Source organism: Ptiloglossa arizonensis, chromosome 2, assembly GCF_051014685.1.
Source record: "Ptiloglossa arizonensis isolate GNS036 chromosome 2, iyPtiAriz1_principal, whole genome shotgun sequence".
NCBI classification, from domain to species: domain Eukaryota; kingdom Metazoa; phylum Arthropoda; class Insecta; order Hymenoptera; family Colletidae; genus Ptiloglossa; species Ptiloglossa arizonensis.
The window spans coordinates 14,163,481-14,181,419 of record NC_135049.1 but is presented as its reverse complement, the minus strand read 5'-3'; the positions used below and the strand labels follow the sequence as shown (position 1 = coordinate 14,181,419).

The following is a 17,939-nucleotide window of genomic DNA, read 5'->3' as shown; positions in this document are numbered from 1 at the left end:
CACTATATCACACGGAGCCGTGAGAAAACATATTAAGTAATATAAAGAAACTTACCTATTTACGATATTATTGCTGCTGCGTGTAGGGCGCATGCCTCTAGAGAATAACCTTATGTAAAAGTATTAGGGATGGTCAAAACATATTTTATTCCTTAATACCGTGTTCAATCGATTCCAACAAATCGTTCGTTTTAAGTCATTAAAAAGGGACTTTTGTTTTTTCTTAATTGTTATCGTTGTTCTTTTACAGGTAAAGATAATCCTTCGTGAATAATGTTTCTTTTATCCCCCCCACCCCTACCCCGTCCACCGTGTTAATTAATATCGAGACGAATATAATACACGAACACGTTTCGTTGGATAAACGATACGTTTATAATGTATTATATCGAGGGAGCCGATACGTTTAAAAGCTTAACTTCTTCGATTTTCTATTCGACAATTTATTTTCCTGACGTGTGAACAATGCAAAACGTACACGCATTGTCCGAACCACACTTCTGTTCTGACGACCCCTAAGAAAACACGATTAATTTAAGGCAGCGCTGATACTCGTGGAGAGCGTGTGCATGTACAGTGTAAAAGATGCGTTGTGCATATGTACAGTGTAGAAGTATAAGTGAGCGAGCGAGATGATAAGTATAAAAAAAAGCATATATATTACAGCTACGGATAAGTATAATAGGACGCGAATAAGACGCTCACGTCGCGGTGTTTCGTTCATTTTTAGAAAACGACTATTGTTTCTGTTTCTTCTCTGTCCTTTGTGCCCTTTCTCCTCTTAACCTCCTCACCCACCCCCCTCTCTTTTTCTTCTACTTTTCTTTTATTCGTGGTAATCGTTTTATATATATATGCATATATATAGAATTCAAATTCCCGCGGCATGCGTGTCTACCTCGTGTCTTATCTATCTTGTAAAATATCTGTGAATATTATGATTTAGTTTCTTCCTATTATAGGCTACTGGTATACAAAAACGTTTATGTTACTACTTACTTAAGGAAAGAAATGTACAGATATCACCATTTTTGTTTTGTGTTTTACTGTAGTTATTGATAATTATATGGATATTAACGATAATAATAACTATGATTAAAAAACTTCAGCACGGCTCGACGCGTCATTTTTGAAACCCGTTAAAAGCGTAATATTTCATTTATGTGCGTCGTTCTGAAAATGATTTATTATCCGTTGTACAGAGTTCTTTCGCAATCTACTCATGACTCATCGATTAGAAACAGAAAAAGCACGTTATAGGCGTTTACATTATAAATTCGTCATTTAGAAGTTTAGAAGCTGGACTTCGCATCGTTCAAGAGGTAAAATAATATAACACGTGAAATAATACAACACATATTTATTTACATTTCTTGCGACATGTTTATTATTATACTGTTTGCTTGTTTGTACTAGCTTTACATACTGATCACTTATTGAATGAAATTTTGCAAATATTTGTTACGAAAATAAGTATGATTTACCTTTTTCCTTAATAAAAATTAATGAAATTAATACATTTAATGCATAATTTACGAGGGCCAATAAAATTAAGTCTATTCACTATTTCGAAAATATTTATACAAAAAATTATACACCATGAGAAATACGCGTAGTACGTATATTAATAAAATCGAAAGTTTTCATAGTATTTACGCCCTCTTTGTAACGTCCGCAGTATTAAGATGCATTCCTGTCTTATATTGATATTTTGTAATTGGTTATAAAAGCTTCTAATATTATTCATAAATAAAATATAAATTTTAAATTAATGAAACAATTGTTTTAAAACTTGTACTAAAAGTCCTGAGAATTTCAAATAATAACTCGTGTTTTTAGTTATAGACCTCGTGAAAAATTAATGATTTTTTTGCGCATTCAAGGTTTCAACCAATGATATTGGAAACCGTATTGCAAACAACCACCGAAGGTAGTAATATTAACAAAAGTAAAATACTTATTATTGATTGCACGGACGAGGAATAAACTAGACGTCTCAGTCAATGCCATTTCCTACAACTTGGGGCTCTCGCTCTAGCGCCCCATTACCATTTCCGTATCACTTCCAACGTTATCGATTCAGACTGGAATACGAATACAGCACTTTAACGTTTAGAATTAAGACTATACGTTTGGAAAAATTAATAATTGTTTCCTCCGAAAGTAATCAAAATTAAATCACAGGAGTAGCTATAAACAGACCGGCGCATGTTCGAATTTTTTAATAATTCCAATAAAGAAACAACAATGGAATTAAAAAAAAATGTTTTGTCTAAATCAGTAATCTTTTCTTAAAATAAAAGAACCGCAATTGAAGTAATTGTTCACCGAAAGAAAGATTTTCTTTGAACAAACTTTTCTCCCAATACAATTAACTCATAAACTAACAATACATAGGTATGTTACTGGGACCGGTCGTCATTGAAAATATATAATAGTAATCCTTGAGAAAGAATACTTATAAAACTACTGTTATAACTGCTACTATTGTTACTATGACTACTTACTTAAATAATCACGTTTATTCTGACTCAGATATTTGTTTGTAAATTAATGTTACTTCAAATTAACCTAAATCAATCCTATTTAGTTTCACGTACTATTCTCTTCCATCGTCATGTCGAAATGTTGGAGATTTTTGGAATTGTATTTTTTAGAAATGACGCCAATTCTAAGAATTCTGCGAATTTGACCCGTTACGGCCATTTTAAATGAAATTTTGCCGATTTTGCGAATCGATCATTTTTAATGTATAAATAAGATGCACATTGTTCGATTAATATTGGGAACATGCATGAATGTTAGTAACAATCGCGGAAATGAAAAATCATTCACCGAAACCGTTCGCTTTCGCAGATTTCGCAATATCTTGACGTTTATTGATCATAATTATTAACAACCGTCGTTGGACCGTAGATTAAACAATTTTTGACAATGTTCCGGTATACATAATGGCTAGAAAACCATCAATTTCTTGAAATATTTGGTTAGATCGAACAAATACAATCGATGAAACCGTGCGATAAAATAAATGAATATTTCTCTACATATCGGAATTATAGTTTGTATGTATGCAAATTAATTCTGAACCCGCAATTACAAATCCCTGTAATGTGGTAATTACATGGGTTGCCATCTATTGGAGAAAGAGATAAACTACACTTAAGGGGTGAAAACACCTGGCGGAGAAACGCTCAAGTTTGTCGAGGAATTGTTCTGACTTTCATCAATAGATGGCCCCACAAGCATTATCTACCGACATTACATATAAGTATCTCCTTTCGAATGCCATTGCCTACCGTGCGATAAAATAAATGAATATTTCGGTACATATCGAAATTATTATTTGTATGCATGCAAATATATTCTGAACGCGCAATTCCAACCATTTGTAACGTGGTAATTATATGGGTTGTCATCTATTGGAGAACATGTTTGTTAATCTTCGCGATTGTTACTAACATTTATACATGTTCCCAAAATTAATCGAACAATATGTATGTTATTTATGCATTATAAATGATTAAGTAACTTATAGAATTTGTTTTTGATCGAGATTCAAAGTAAAAATTTGTTTCGTAAAATTTTAAAGCACCGAAAGTAATAATTGTCTATTTAGTGCAATAATTTACCATTTATTTAATTCTCATAATTTACACAATACGCGTAGAAGTTGTATTTTTTACTCAAAAGTGCTGAAATTCGATTAATCGCTTTTCTATATAGAAAAATCATCGTGATAAATACTTGTGAGTCGATAATCAATATGTCTAGCCTTGATTTCGAGGTATTAAAGATTTTTTTAATTGTATAAAGTAAGGCTAGAATGTAAGGAAATTACATTATGCTGATTTCGTTTAATTTTACCTTTATTCGAAAGATAATACATATAAAAGTTTGTACAGAAATATTTATTTATTTGATCGCGCGGTAGGGAATATCATACAAATGGAATTACTTATATGTGGTATCGGTAAATATCGGTAAATATATTCTGAACGCGCGCTTCCAAACATTTGTGACGTGATATTTACATGGGTTGCCATCTATTGGAGAAAGGATTAAACTATACTTAAGGGGTGAAAACACCTGGCGGAGAAACGCTCAAGTTTGTCGAGGAATTGTTCTGACCTTCATCAATAGATGGCACCATAAGCATAATGGTAACGCAACAAACTTGGGCGTTTCTCCGCCAAGGGTTTTCACATCTTAAGTGTAGTTTAACCCGTTCTACAATAGATGGCAACCCATGTAATTACCACGTCACAAATGTTTGGAATTGCGCATTCAGAATATATTTGCATTCATACAAACTATAATTTTTAAATCTAAAGAACTATTCATTTATTTTATCGAACTGTAGGGAATATTATTCGAAAGCAGATACTTATCTGTAATGTCGGTCGATAATGTTTGTGAGGCCATCTATTGATGAAGGTTAGAACAATTCCTCGACAAACTTGAGCGTTTCTCCGCCAGGTGTTTTCACCCCTTAAGTGTAGTTTAACTGTTTCTCCAATAGATGGCAACCCATGTAATTACCACATTACAGGGATTTGTAATTGCGGGTTCAGAATATATTTGCAAACATACAAACTATAATTCTGATATGTAGAGAAATATTCATTTATTTTATCGCACGGTTTCTTCGATTGTATTTGTTCGATCTAATCGAATATTTCAACAAATTGATGGCTTTTTAGCCATTATTTATACTAGAACATTGTTAATAATTGTTTAATCTACGGTCCTACGACGGTTGTTAATAAATATGATAAATATACATCAAAATATTGCAAAATCTGCGAAGGCGAACGGTTTCGGTGAATGTTCGTTCATTTCCGCGATTGTTATCAACATTTAAGCATGTTCCCAGTATTGATCGAACAATGTGCATCTTATTTATGCATTACAAATGATTAAGTAACTTATAGAAATTGATTTTGATCGAGATTTGAAGTAAAAACGTGTTTCGTAAAGTTTTAGGGCATGGAAAGTAATAATTGTCTAGTTGTTACATTATTTTAACATTTATTCAATTCTTATAATTTACACTATACGTATAAAAGTTGCATTTTTCACTTAAAAACGTCGGAATTCAATTAATTGTTTTTTTAGATAGAAAAATTATCGTGATGAACACTTTTGAATCGATAATCGATATGTGTATCCTTGACAATATCGGTTGAATCTCAATGACAACAATTTATTCGCGAACGAATACTTCAACAAAATGATATTTTAAGCCATTATTCATACTAGAAAGTTGTTAATAAAAGTTTAAACTATGTTCCTATGACGGTTGTTAATAATTATGATAAATAAACTTCTGGATATTGCGAAATCTGCAAAGGGGAATGCTTTCAGTGAATTTTTGTACATCGACGCGATTGTTATTAACATTTACGCATGTTCCGAACATATATGATGTAGAATTTCACCAAAATGATATTTTAAGCCATTATTTACCACGTCGATTGTATTCAATGCAATCTATATTTTTTTTTAATTTCCGGTTCAAATTAACGATAATCTGGACGTGCATTGTTTAGCAAATGTTCGTGACTACATTCAAGGTCCATTTTAGCAAAAATGTTTACCAACATGAATTAATTGCTTATAATTTTAGAAGATGGCAATTCTTTTCGCACTAACATAACCTATTTGTTTCAATATAATATTGGGAACTTTTCTTTTTGATTTCCTATTCGAAATGTTCCGATGTTAATAGAAATACAGAACGATAATGGAAGTCGTTTATAGAAGCTAGAGAAAGACGGGAGAACATTACATAAGAAAGATAGAGAATAAATTCACCAACTTTGCCTGAATACTCCTGTTTGACTTACTTCATTGTTAATAGAAACATAGAATTAAAATTGGAAATCGTTTAGTGGAAGCAATGTGCAATAATAATAGTACATATTCAAAAAGTAATAATCTGTTTATTCTGTTGATAATTTATTATAAAATATAAATAACGCCATCTAGGTTTTCATCTGTGCAACATGAAAAGTGCAAGACGTATATGTATATACAAATATAAGTACATATGCCTTTAATCACCGTTGTCAATTTTAATATATTTTTTATTTTATTTTTTCTTAACTATACTTTATACAGTGTAACTATTAAATGTTGAGTACATAAACTATTTGCATAATCATAAAGATAAGCAAATTTTAAAATACGGTGCTGTTAACCTATTATAGTAGACACATTGTACTAATTACACAAAAAAGATGTACCAACTGTGCACAATAAATTCTAATAACTTTAATACTTAATACTTCAACCTTTAAAATTATCAATTTAAAAAAATTCTGCTATATCATAAAATACATTAAACATAAAAATTGTGTTGTATTTCTCCGGTATAAAATTCTCTGGTACCATTCATTTCAAAAAAAGATACTCTTAAAATGATTGAAACCTCTTCCCAATTATGTTTATAGAAATAAGGATTGGATAGTTAGATAATAAATATATGTTTGTCATAACAGATATTAATGCACAGATGTTTGAATAAAAAATTTGATTTATAAATCTCAAAATAATAAATTAAATACGAGTCTTCGTGTAATACATTTTACCACTGTGTATTATTCTACATCTGTATTATATTATATAAAATAATAATATGAATTTACGGGAACCAAAGAGAAAACGACGTGTGAAATTAAAAGATGAACCACCATTTCCAATTATGATAGGTGACAAAAATGAATGGGTGACTTATACTGCTCACCTTACAGATATAGGATCTTGCATAATCGAACCAAATGAAATTATTGCAGTACATTCTATGGTAATTATTACGTACAAGTATATATCTAAATATAATAATAATCGTATGTATACATGTATATAATTGAAATTATTAGTATTATTTTTAATTTTATTTTTATAGGGATTTTTTGGTAAAGGTTCGTTATCACGTGGTTTTCCTTCATTTGGAAAGGCACGTTATGGAGCACCTCCTGTTATAAGAAGTAGGCAATGGATTCGTAGACAAGAATGGTTGAAACAATTCAATGAACTTAGTATGGAACCTAGTAATAGTAAATATATACATTTAGAAGAAAATAAATATGAATTTTCTTGTGCCAATGACCTTCAAGATAATGAAACCTCTTCAAAAAGTCCAGAAATAGTTGAAATAGATACAAACTTGGTTTCTTCTGACAAAAATTTGAGGAAAAGTGAACCAACCGATAAAAAAGTAGAAATTGATCAAATAAATCTTGATTTAACAAAAGAAGATGACATATGTGTTATTGTAAATAATGATATTACTGAACAATCTCAGAATATTAAAAATAATGATAAAGAATGTATAGAAAGTGAAGAAAAAGAAGAGTCTTATTGCTTTGAAAATTTTAATTTTAAGGAAGATAATGTATGTTTTGTTAACAATGATGCAGATGTTCAGAACAAATTACTTGTTTTGCCAAATAGTGATTCGGAAAATGAAAACTATCTAAAGGAAATAAAACCGAAAATCGAATGTGGAAGTTTTCCAGTACAAGAAACTCTTCACCTTACATTTGAAGAAACCTTTTTTCTTTTGTATGGCTTAGGTTGTTTAAATGTAATAGATTTTGATGGTAATTTATTAGACATTGATAGTGCTTGGCATTTGTTTTGCAAAGCTGATAAAAATTTTGTGCAAAAATATGTTGTATATCACTATTTCCGAAGCAAAGGATGGGTAGTAAAACCAGGACTTAAATATGGTGGAGACTTTTGTCAGTGTTACTTTTTTCTCTTGCATTATCTATTCAATTGAATGAAAAATTTATTAATATTAATGTAAATAATTTTTCATATTTTAGTACTATATAAACAAGGACCATCATATTATCATGCATCATACATTGTCATAGTAGATGTTTTAGAAGGTGATTCATTAATTAGAGATCAAAGTAAATCTATGCACAAACCAACATGGAATAATCTACTTGGACTAGATAGATTATCGGAGACTGCTGCAAAGGTAATTTATGTAAATTCATTATGTTTCAATTTTCATTTATATTTTAAATTATTTAAATTTCATTTTGTATTCTGAACATAGGAAATATTATTTGCCCAAGTTTTATGGCCATCTTCAGCTTCATATACTTCTAACATACTTAATTTAGATATTTTGTCAGAATTTTCTGTAAGAGAACTATTATGGAGAAGATGGAATCCCAAACATAATAAAGATATAGAAGAGGAGGACGACGATTCATGTTAATTTTGTATAACATATTTACTAAATTTACAAATAAATGCATATACTGTAGTTAAAAATGTCATTTTTATTAAATTGCTTTTCTTTATTGTTTTGCTAGTCTTACTATTAGAAAATCAATGCTTCCATTATACAAGGAATAATAGTAGAAAATAATATTGTTTATCATTTGTAATTAATAATAATGCTTTTTCAATTTTCTATTTATCACTAGTAACAAAGACTTTTATGCTGCTTGTAATCTTGTTCCGAATTTTTTTGATAAACCAGTTCTTCGATAATCACTTCTTTCCTCTAAATATTCTTGTCTACAAGTTTCCTTAAAGCTTTCATTGGTATACCAATCCGTTAAGCATGTTTTTAACGCAGCATTTTCTTTTCTACATTTAACGACCATTAAAAAACTAGCAGCTTTACAACAGTTTGAAAACTCTGCAAGTCAAATGTGTAGAAAAAAATATTATCTAATGTGTTCAAATATAAATAATAATATTTTTTCAAATACATGAATATTACCCTTAACTTCTTCAATGCATTTTTCATTTTTTGCTTTATCCCGCATTTTTTGCGGTATGAGTATTTCTTCTTCTACCTTTCTTAAAGTTTTATCATCGGGATCACCTATAAAACATGGCTACTTAAAATATACATTTATTAATGGTTTTACGTTTGTATATTTACAAATAGTTATTGTATTGCACTGTTCAAAATAACGTAACTTATAAAAACATACTATTTTGTTCATTCATAAGTACATATTATTTTGTTTCATTTTTGAAAAAATGATCAAAATAACAAAACTGTTTACATTTTAATAAACTTGCATTTTGATAAAGTGATTAAAATTTAACTCCATAACCTCACTTTATCATAAATTATGTTTAAATTACTCATTTTATATTTGTAAATTGTAACTTAATTTTTTTTTTTGTAGTAAAGTTTACCTAAATTATGTGGTCCTCCTGTATATCTCATTCGATGTAATTCTTTTATTTCTTCTTTCATTAGTTTTGGATTTCGATTATCATTGAAAATTCTATAAATATTTCTCACTTCCTATAGGTTGCGCTCGTGAGTGTGCACATTTGAGAGTTGTCAATGCATTGCTTATAAAAGGAGTGCTTATTTAATACTACGAATGAACGGTAAATTGTAGTATTTTCTATTAGTGGTCTAATTTAATAAGTAAGTTAATAAAAAGCATAATTTATTCGATTTAATGTAATATTGTTTCTTTCTTACGTATTGTCGATGAACTTAACCTCAATAAAGATTGATATACCTTAAACATGAATACACAATTTAATAATTAGTATATTTTCTGTTTCTGATAGACAGTTAAGTGTATATATAATGCTTTTAGAAACGTTTGAGAAATAAAAGATAAAAAATATGGATCGACTTCTGAGATTAGGTGCAACTATGCCAGGTCTGAATCAAGGAACTTCAGATGCTCCAGTTGTTGACACTGCAGAGCAGGTAAAATTTATTTAATTTCACATTTATTAAACTCATTTATTTCTTATTTTAATTAACATAGAGAACTTCTTGTTTACTTTAATTGTTCTGCTTTATTGACAATTATAATTAAAGATAAATTTTTGTTTAGAACATATTAGTTTACTTTATAATTGTTAATAAATTAATGACATACTATTATCATTAATATTATCAGGTGTACATATCATCTTTAGCACTTTTAAAAATGCTTAAACATGGACGTGCTGGCGTACCTATGGAAGTAATGGGTTTGATGCTTGGAGAATTTGTTGATGATTATACTGTTCGTGTTATTGATGTGTTTGCTATGCCTCAAACAGGAACAGTAAGATTAAGAATCTTCTAGTATATTACAATGTTGTTTCACTTGTATTTTGTTTCTCGTTAAAATAACTATTAACTGTTGACTTGTAATGCTATATTTATTAGTATATTGTTTGTCCTCTTAGGGAGTTAGTGTAGAGGCAGTTGATCCAGTATTTCAAGCAAAAATGTTAGATATGCTTAAACAAACAGGTCGGCCAGAAATGGTTGTTGGATGGTATCATTCTCATCCTGGATTTGGTTGCTGGCTTTCTGGTGTAGATATTAACACACAGCAGTCATTTGAAGCTCTTAGTGAAAGAGCAGTGGCTGTTGTTATTGATCCTATACAGTCTGTAAAAGGGAAAGTTGTTATTGATGCATTTAGATTAATTAATCCAAACATGATGGTAAATATCTTAAAACAAAATATGATCTCTATTTAATGTATATATCTGTATGTTGTACATAAAATTACAGGTTTTGGGTCAAGAACCTCGTCAAACTACGTCCAATTTAGGTCATCTTCAGAAACCATCTGTTCAAGCTTTGATTCATGGTTTAAATCGTCATTATTATAGCATTAGTATTAACTATCGCAAGAATGAATTAGAACAGAAAATGTTGTTAAATTTACACAAAAAGACATGGATGGATGGTCTCATTCTCGCTGAATATTCAGAACACAGTTGTCTCAATGAAAATATTGTATCTGAAATGCTTGAACTTGCAAAGAATTACAACAAGGTAATGTATTAAAATGTGGTATTAAAAGCACTTTAAAAATAGAATTAAAAGTCCTAAACAAATGTAATAATCAGGAAATTTATTTTTATAGGCTTTGGAAGATGAAGAAAAAATGACACCTGAACAGTTAGCTATAAAAAATGTGGGTAAACAGGATCCAAAGCGACATTTGGAAGAGAAGGTGGACACGCTTATGGCTACAAATATTGTTCAATGTCTGGGAGCTATGCTTGATACAGTTGTATTTAAATAACTATTTCTTAAAATACAATTTGCACTATATTAAAAATATATACAATCTTTTTAAAATGTGTTTATAATTTGTACCCAAAAATAATACATATGGTGCACAATTTTTTAATTATCTTTTCAATTTTTTACTACTTATACTCATATTGAAAAAAATAATGAAATGCATATAAGTAGATTTTTATATATTTATTGAAAATATATTTATAAATTTGACAGATATTCAGACATAACTTATGACTTACCGTCTGTTATAAGGTGAGTGAAACATGTATGCTGAAAAAGTGATGAAATAGTCTAAGATAACGTTACTTGGTATAAAATTAAAATACTGCAATGTTGCATGTTTTTATAAATGTAAACTAAGGAAATAGCATTACAATAAGCAAATTATAAAAGAATATTTGTTTAACATTTTCAAATAAAGCTAATTCATTATATACATTTTTTGATACAAAATATCGTATCAATATACATTTTTATTATTTGCGAAATTTAATAAACTTCTAATGGTAATTTTTATTTGTTCTTATTTTACCATTAATAAAAAGTGTTATACAATTACTGCAAATTAAGTTTTGGAATATTATCTAAATGGTTACTAAATGTAAACTGTTTTGAATTACAATCTGTACAAGTTTACAAAATATAAAATATTCTTTTTAATTTAATACAGTGAATAATATATATAAGAGATGAATATTTCCTTTTTACAAATTAAAAATTGCAAAATAAGGTATATTTTCTGAAAATTGGTTTGTAAAGAAGAGTTACGTTCTCTTATATGAAATATCGTATTTTTTTCTTCGCATTTACGAAAAGATTGTTATACCCTTTTAACAAGTATATAATTTAAAAAAGTGTTTTCAACTCGATGTTGGTGCTTCTTGTTCTTTATCTTTTTTTTTCTTCTTTTTCTTTTTCTCTTCCTTAACTGGTGTTTCCTATAAATAAAAATATTGATAAATACTTGAAATTTTGTATAAGTATTAATAATCATCTCACCTCACTTGCACCTTCTATTACTACTGAGTCATCAGCTTCAGATTCATTCTTTTCCTTCTTTTTCTTTTTCTTCTTATCTTTTTTGTCTTTCTTTTTGTCTTTTGGCGATGCTGTTTCTGGATCTTCGATTTTTTCCTCTTTTATTGTAACATCTGTTGTAGGTGGTGGAAGAGTAGCTTCCCATTTGCGTTTTTGAGTTACAGTATCAGTAACACCATTTTCCTCTGTCTATTTAGTACAAAAATTTAAATAAATTATCTATTTAAATAAGCAGTGAAAGAAAAATGTAATGCTTACCTTAATTGTAGCTGTACTATAATCTGTATAACTTGACAACCAACCAGCAGGTGTATTTTCATTCGGTTTTCCATATTTGTCTAACTTTCCTTCAATTATCATACGTTTTTTTACAGATGCTTTTGGTCCCAAACCCCATTTCCTTGGATATGCATCTCTTTCCATGATTACTCGTTTTATTTTTGCAGCTACACCATGATCACAAGCTGTCATTGTGGGAGATGTCATTAATGCTATAGCTGTAATAGTAAAAAGAAACTTGTAAGTACAATTTAAATCATTTATTTATTCTATAGAAATGAAAATGAACTGAAGAAATGGAATATAAATCAAATAAATAGTTACAATAGTATGTTCAATATTTCATAATGGAAGTATTGATTCCTAAATACACCAGGACTTAAATCAAAGCTACAAATAATGTGTGGCAGTGCTATAATACTTTGAAAATTTATTTACCAAGTGCTATAGCTTCGCCTTTAGTAGTTACTATTACAATTTCCTGGTTCAGTTCTATACCATCATCATACATCAGAATACCTGGCAGCATAATTTTAGCCCCATAGCAAATAGCATTTACCTATCAATATAATTATGTAGCATCATAATAAAAATATATTATAAAAATTGTTTATAGGAAGTATAGATACATACTGCACTATCTTTTACAATGATTCTCTTGTGATTTACAAGAAGAGCTTCCAAAGGTTTAATTACTCTTCTTAAATATGATTCATCTCCATGGTTTTCATATAACCATTGAGCATCAAGTATATCATGCATAGTAACCATTCCATCTTTTTCAGATTGTACACCTGAACGATTTCTTCGTAGTTCTTGCATTTGACAACCAGTGCCTAAGAAGAGGCCAAGATGAACACAAATAGTTCTAATATAAGAACCAGCTTCACAACTAACTCTGAACACTCCCATATTCCGTTCATCATCGTAATCTAGGAACCAACTGTCATAAACTGTTCTGACACGAAGTTGACGTTTGACTGCAGATATAAGTGGAGGCCGTTGGAAAAGCGCACCACGTAATTTTTCCAATGCTTGATTTACCTATATTGTTTCATTATTGTGATTAATGTATTGAGTAAAATTGATACAATTACAGTTAAATGAACTGTAATGAATTTACCTTTTGAATACTTTCTGGAGCAGAATGTAATTTAAAGACAGAAACATATTCTTTTCCAGCAGACTGCTGTGATTTAGCTAATCTAGTTGCTCTATCAATACATACTATTAAGCAACCAGATACCTTAGGATCTAAGGTACCGGAGTGACCAGTTTTCTCTACTTTTAAAATTCTCTTTATCCATGCTACAACCTCATGGGATGATGGATTGCATGGTTTATCAAGATTAATGCATCCAGATTTTACATACTCAGATAAACTACGATGTAATGGTGTTGAGCCACTGATTAAAGGAGTAAAATGTTTTGTACGAGTTAACATTTTATCAAAATTCTGAAATAATATTAATTTATTCTCAGTCAAAATTATGTAAAAAAATTATTCTTTTGGTCACCAAATAAATTTATTTTTATATTATGTACCTTAAATAGTAGAGGCCAATCTTTGTATTCAAGTTTTACAAGTTCAGTGGAAGGTTCAATTTGACACTTCATTGTTGCTTGTATTTCTCCAAGCGATTTCTTCTTACTTTTTTTCTTACTTTTGTCTACATAAAAAAAACAAAAATTAACCTATGTATTTACAACCACTTTAATTGTCGACACCATAATTTTAGAACATAACCACATACGTATATGGAAAATTAATTTCAATATAAATCAAGCGCACAAAACATGTACAACGTGTTATACTTAAAGTAATATCTTCGATCGGGATTTTTATTAAGCATAAAAACACGTGTTTACCGCTACACATGTAACCAAAACTTATAACAATAGGTACATATCTTTATTAATGCTTATGCATGAAATAAAAATCCTAATTTAAATTAACGAGTACAGTGTGATAAATAGTACATGAAACAATATAAAATACAAATAAAATTAATAACAATTACCGCTTTCTGCCATTTTTAAGCAGGTAGAAACAACACGTGTACTCCAAAGAACCGATGCGACACCAAACACGCGGAAGCAACTATGTCCTACTACAGAATTCCATGAACAAAGTGTAGAGTAGATCTGCTATGTTAAATAATATTCTGATAACATAGAAAAGGTTCTTAAAAGTATGTTATATTGAATTCATGTGATATGATAAGATAAGTAACTCAAACAACTAACTAATGTAAAAATAATACATAATGACTGTGATGAAATTGTATTTTTATTTAATATGAAAATACATAATTGAAGCCCATCTTAGAGTTCTTTTATGCACCAACTACTTTTAAATTCAACTGCAACTTGCCTCCAATTTCTGAGTGTTATTGTTTGTATTTTAAATTCTGCATTACAATTTTATGCGTTCATTAAATAAGAATTTTAATACAATTTATACAATCATGAATTTCGGACATTTTATACATTATACATTCTGTGATGAATATTTATAACTGTTTAGTATCGATATTTCCTGATTATCTACCAATGCATTTTCTTGCATTCAGTACTGCAAACAGCACGTTGTCGTTTAGAATTAGTAAAAAGTGAAACGGTGTTGAATGAGTTCGGTGATTATAAAAGGTATTCCCATGCCGAGAATCACCGCAATATGTTTGTGGAAAACTTAGAAAGAGGTTTCTACCGCTTAATAAGGGGTGACGTGAGTTACATATTTAACTTTTTGCATTTTAAAAATTTGGTAACTCAATGTATTTATATAGGTTAAATAGTCTTTCTTGTTACTTAATCTTGTTGTTTTCGAATGATCATAAAATCTTACGTTTGATTTACTTTTGTTTTACTTTTGAATTGTTCTTATATTTGTTAGTTCATACTTGGTGAATAGTTATAATTTTTAGTTACAATCACATATATTACACCCTTTTATATATATCATGAGTTGCCAAAATCATTGAATTTAAATAGAAACACTAATGTAAATTGTAATTAATTATTTTCATAGTAAAGTTATTCATTTGCCTTTATTCTTTGTTACAGAGATGTTTATTACTAGTTAATTTTGATATTGATGCCATTTGTGCTTGTAGAATTTTGCAGCAACTATTTAAAAATGATACCATGATATATACACTTATACCTGTCCAAGGTATTCAGGATATGATACATGCCTTTAATGAAAATTGTGAGGAGGTAATGAAAATTTCATAAATATATATATATTTGTATATTTTTTGCAATAGAATTAACAATTAACAATTGCTATTTGTTTAGGTAAAAAATGTTATTTTGATTAATTGTGGAGGAACCTTAGACTTAGTGGAATTGTTGCAGCCTGCAGAATCTGTGATATTTTATATTCTTGATAGTCATAGACCTTATGATTTATGCAACATATACTCAGAAGATCAAGTACGTATACTTGGCAAAGCTGATGAAGAGGATGAGATTCCAGAATACAATGATATCTTCAGAGACGATTCGGTAACCTTTTTTTACTTTGCATGTTCATAAATGTTTAAAAAAATGTCATGTTTCATAATCCTTAGTCTGATGAAGATGATATGAATGAAGAATTAGAAAATGATGAATCTCAAAAAAAAAGACGAAGATTAAATGAAGAAGATATTATTAAAAGGGCTGAACGCAGAAAGTGGTCAGAAAACAGAGCAACTACTCTATTCAATTATACGCAGTACAGTTATTATGGCAAATCTGTAAGCATTGTATTAAAATAAAAATACACATTGATTAAAAATTTCATTATGTTTTTTGTTCTTACAGTGTGCAATGCTTGTTTTTGAAATGGCATGGAATATGTCAAAAGACAATTTAGATATGGTTTGGTGGGCTATAGTTGGATCTACTGAACAAGCTATTCTTGGTAAGGTAGAATCAAGGTTGAGTGTTCTTGAAGAGGGTGCACTTCACTCTCATGTATCCCGATTAACTCATAAACAAGGAGGAGATGTTGATGGACAGCAACAACAGCAGAAAAGTACAATTCGAATTACTTATGATAAAGAGTATCCTTTGCCATTCAAAATATTATTATCTATTCATAACAAAATATAAAATGTAATACCTTACATATGAATTATAGTCTTTTACTTGTACTGTATCGGCACTGGACTGTAGAAGCTAGTCTAAGACATTCAGTACCAACTGCAGTATCATTAAGACTTTGGTCAGTTCGAGGAGAACAAAGGTTAAAGGAACTTCTAGCAGAAATGGGTTTACCTTTAGCACAGTCAAAGCAACGATTTTCTGCAATGGATCTCACACTTAGACAAGAATTTAGACAAATGGTCGAAAAGTTAGCAGGAAAATACAAAGTAGACACTATTATTGGAACGAGTTTTACCCTTCAGTATGGTTACAGGTTTAAATATTGTGCTTCGGACATAGTTTATGCTATGCTTGCCTTAATTGAATCTTCTGTAAGTTAATAGTATTTTTGTTAGTGTTTAATTCTATGAATGTTATTATTCATATTAATATTTTGATTTCTTAGTCAAAAGAAAGGTTACCGCAACGTTGTTTTTTGGATGCATTGGACTGTTTATCGCGCACTAAAAAAGACGTCTTAGAAAGTGGCATAGAAAAGGCAAAACTTATGCTTAGTAATATTTTTAAAACTGCACAAAGTATTTTACAAATGAAGCAAATTAGAAGCGCCGGTTCGTTTCTTTACGTAATCATCCCAGAAGGAAGTGCAGATAATTATCTGTTCGCGCATGCACATCCATTACTGATGTTAGCTCAATTTACTTTGAAGGCTTATGTAGATTCTTCAAAAAACAGACGAGCACCAGAATGGCCACTTGTAGCTTCTTCAATATCAAATCCAGAAAGTGGTACATGTCTTGTAGTTGGTATACCACCAGTATGTGAAGACCAGCCAAGAAGGTAGGTCACAATATTTGAGTAATTATGAAAATATTTTAACTTATATTTGGTTTAATTGCAACAATATTAATTTATTACAGTCTATTTGGAAGGGCTTTTGAACAAGCAGCTAAAAATACAAATTGTAACATAGAAGCAGACTACTTTGATACAACAAGTAAAAATTGTTTAAGAGTTTTATAATTCTACCTCTAAAATGTTCAATTTTTTAATAAGTTTTCTTTTTTTAGTAATAAGACTGAAAACTGAGGAAAGACCAAAATTTTTGGATGCTTTGGCAGCTCTTCTAGCATAAAATTATTTTAGTGATCTATTTGACGTATAAAAATAAAATTTTTTCACCTATTATTTATTTTGTAAATAAAATAGTACAAATAGTGACAGTAATATCTTTTAGAAAATACGACGATGTGATGCATTTAATGTACTTTATTTCCTGTGACATGTAATTTTTTGATAAACGCGAGTTAGCGATGTTCGTTTTACTATTAATGACATGTAGCTTTAATCATATTATAGATATACGTACAAAGTAGAATTATTGCAATTTATATTGTAAATTTTTCATTTATATAAGAAATGGCTAATCAAATTTCGGTTCTGTTGGTAATATAAATAAGAAACAAGAAGAAAAGATGAGAAA

At 29.4% G+C, this 17,939-nt stretch overlaps 5 protein-coding genes across 10 annotated transcripts; 3 read left to right on the top strand and 2 right to left on the bottom strand.

Annotated features, from left to right (window-relative positions):
- Positions 1–6,041: 6,041 nt before the first annotated feature.
- Tsen2 (tRNA splicing endonuclease subunit 2) lies at positions 6,042–8,290 on the top strand. Of its 2 annotated transcripts, none has more exons than XM_076304296.1 (4): positions 6,042–6,808; positions 6,911–7,748; positions 7,836–7,996; positions 8,157–8,290. In XM_076304296.1, exons 1-4 carry the CDS (start codon positions 6,641–6,643, stop codon positions 8,166–8,168), a joined length of 1,179 nt encoding a protein of 392 aa, XP_076160411.1. In that variant the 5' UTR covers positions 6,042–6,640; the 3' UTR covers positions 8,169–8,290. The 2 variants fall into 2 exon arrangements, with proteins under 2 accessions (XP_076160411.1, XP_076160409.1); XM_076304294.1 differs by having other exon boundaries at positions 8,078–8,290.
- On the bottom strand, positions 8,287–9,674 carry LOC143143246 (COX assembly mitochondrial protein homolog). The gene is made up of 4 exons (XM_076304300.1): positions 9,482–9,674; positions 9,184–9,371; positions 8,756–8,860; positions 8,287–8,671 (listed from the first exon to the last, which is right to left on the bottom strand). Exons 2-4 carry the CDS (start codon positions 9,242–9,244, stop codon positions 8,466–8,468), a joined length of 372 nt encoding a protein of 123 aa, XP_076160415.1. The 5' UTR covers positions 9,245–9,371; positions 9,482–9,674; the 3' UTR covers positions 8,287–8,465.
- On the top strand, positions 9,201–11,098 carry Rpn11 (regulatory particle non-ATPase 11). 3 transcript variants are annotated; one of them, XM_076304297.1, is made up of 7 exons: positions 9,201–9,219; positions 9,302–9,424; positions 9,603–9,718; positions 9,915–10,064; positions 10,189–10,452; positions 10,523–10,789; positions 10,881–11,098. In XM_076304297.1, the coding sequence occupies exons 3-7, from the start codon at positions 9,632–9,634 to the stop codon at positions 11,040–11,042; spliced, it is 930 nt and encodes a 309-aa protein (XP_076160412.1). In that variant the 5' UTR covers positions 9,201–9,219; positions 9,302–9,424; positions 9,603–9,631; the 3' UTR covers positions 11,043–11,098. The 3 variants fall into 3 exon arrangements, with proteins under 3 accessions (XP_076160412.1, XP_076160414.1, XP_076160413.1); XM_076304299.1 differs by lacking the exon at positions 9,201–9,219 and having other exon boundaries at positions 9,302–9,384; XM_076304298.1 differs by lacking the exon at positions 9,201–9,219 and having other exon boundaries at positions 9,574–9,718.
- A 545-nt stretch (positions 11,099–11,643) lies between these two features.
- Nop60b (dyskerin pseudouridine synthase 1 Nop60B) lies at positions 11,644–14,460 on the bottom strand. Its single transcript, XM_076327715.1, has 8 exons — positions 14,383–14,460; positions 13,907–14,031; positions 13,485–13,817; positions 12,995–13,405; positions 12,800–12,920; positions 12,341–12,579; positions 12,044–12,271; positions 11,644–11,982 (listed from the first exon to the last, which is right to left on the bottom strand). Exons 1-8 carry the CDS (start codon positions 14,393–14,395, stop codon positions 11,905–11,907), a joined length of 1,548 nt encoding a protein of 515 aa, XP_076183830.1. The 5' UTR covers positions 14,396–14,460; the 3' UTR covers positions 11,644–11,904.
- Positions 14,461–14,903: 443 nt separating this feature from the next.
- On the top strand, positions 14,904–17,804 carry Cdc45 (cell division cycle protein 45). 3 transcript variants are annotated; one of them, XM_076303926.1, is made up of 10 exons: positions 14,904–15,089; positions 15,428–15,580; positions 15,662–15,871; positions 15,937–16,104; positions 16,172–16,413; positions 16,491–16,703; positions 16,770–16,827; positions 16,902–17,296; positions 17,377–17,453; positions 17,527–17,804. In XM_076303926.1, exons 1-10 carry the CDS (start codon positions 15,039–15,041, stop codon positions 17,589–17,591), a joined length of 1,632 nt encoding a protein of 543 aa, XP_076160041.1. In that variant the 5' UTR covers positions 14,904–15,038; the 3' UTR covers positions 17,592–17,804. The 3 variants fall into 3 exon arrangements, 2 of the variants coding, with proteins under 2 accessions (XP_076160041.1, XP_076160040.1); XR_012991011.1 differs by having other exon boundaries at positions 14,907–15,089; positions 16,491–16,827; positions 16,902–17,067; positions 17,166–17,296; positions 17,527–17,588; XM_076303925.1 differs by having other exon boundaries at positions 14,907–15,089; positions 16,491–16,827.
- The last annotated feature ends 135 nt before the right edge of the window (positions 17,805–17,939 follow it).

Coding starts and splice junctions, on each gene's coding strand:
- Nop60b (XM_076327715.1), bottom strand. Junction 12,921..12,994: donor TCATTGTAAAAGATAGTGCA/GTATGTATCTAT, acceptor TTATATTGATAG/GTAAATGCTATTTGCTATGG. Junction 12,272..12,340: donor ATAGTACAGCTACAATTAAG/GTAAGCATTACA, acceptor TGTACTAAATAG/ACAGAGGAAAATGGTGTTAC.
- Cdc45 (XM_076303925.1), top strand. CDS start 15,039: ATGTTTGTGGAAAACTTAGAAAGAGGTTTCTACCGCTTAATAAGGGGT. Junction 15,581..15,661: donor TTAATGAAAATTGTGAGGAG/GTAATGAAAATT, acceptor CTATTTGTTTAG/GTAAAAAATGTTATTTTGAT. Junction 15,872..15,936: donor ATATCTTCAGAGACGATTCG/GTAACCTTTTTT, acceptor CATAATCCTTAG/TCTGATGAAGATGATATGAA.
- Rpn11 (XM_076304297.1), top strand. CDS start 9,632: ATGGATCGACTTCTGAGATTAGGTGCAACTATGCCAGGTCTGAATCAA. Junction 10,453..10,522: donor TAATTAATCCAAACATGATG/GTAAATATCTTA, acceptor ATAAAATTACAG/GTTTTGGGTCAAGAACCTCG. Junction 10,790..10,880: donor TTGCAAAGAATTACAACAAG/GTAATGTATTAA, acceptor TTATTTTTATAG/GCTTTGGAAGATGAAGAAAA.
- Tsen2 (XM_076304294.1), top strand. CDS start 6,641: ATGAATTTACGGGAACCAAAGAGAAAACGACGTGTGAAATTAAAAGAT. Junction 6,809..6,910: donor TTATTGCAGTACATTCTATG/GTAATTATTACG, acceptor TTATTTTTATAG/GGATTTTTTGGTAAAGGTTC. Junction 7,997..8,077: donor TATCGGAGACTGCTGCAAAG/GTAATTTATGTA, acceptor TTCTGAACATAG/GAAATATTATTTGCCCAAGT.
- LOC143143246 (XM_076304300.1), bottom strand. CDS start 9,244: ATGAAAGAAGAAATAAAAGAATTACATCGAATGAGATATACAGGAGGA. Junction 8,861..9,183: donor AGGAGGACCACATAATTTAG/GTAAACTTTACT, acceptor CATGTTTTATAG/GTGATCCCGATGATAAAACT. Junction 8,672..8,755: donor ATGCATTGAAGAAGTTAAGG/GTAATATTCATG, acceptor TTTGACTTGCAG/AGTTTTCAAACTGTTGTAAA.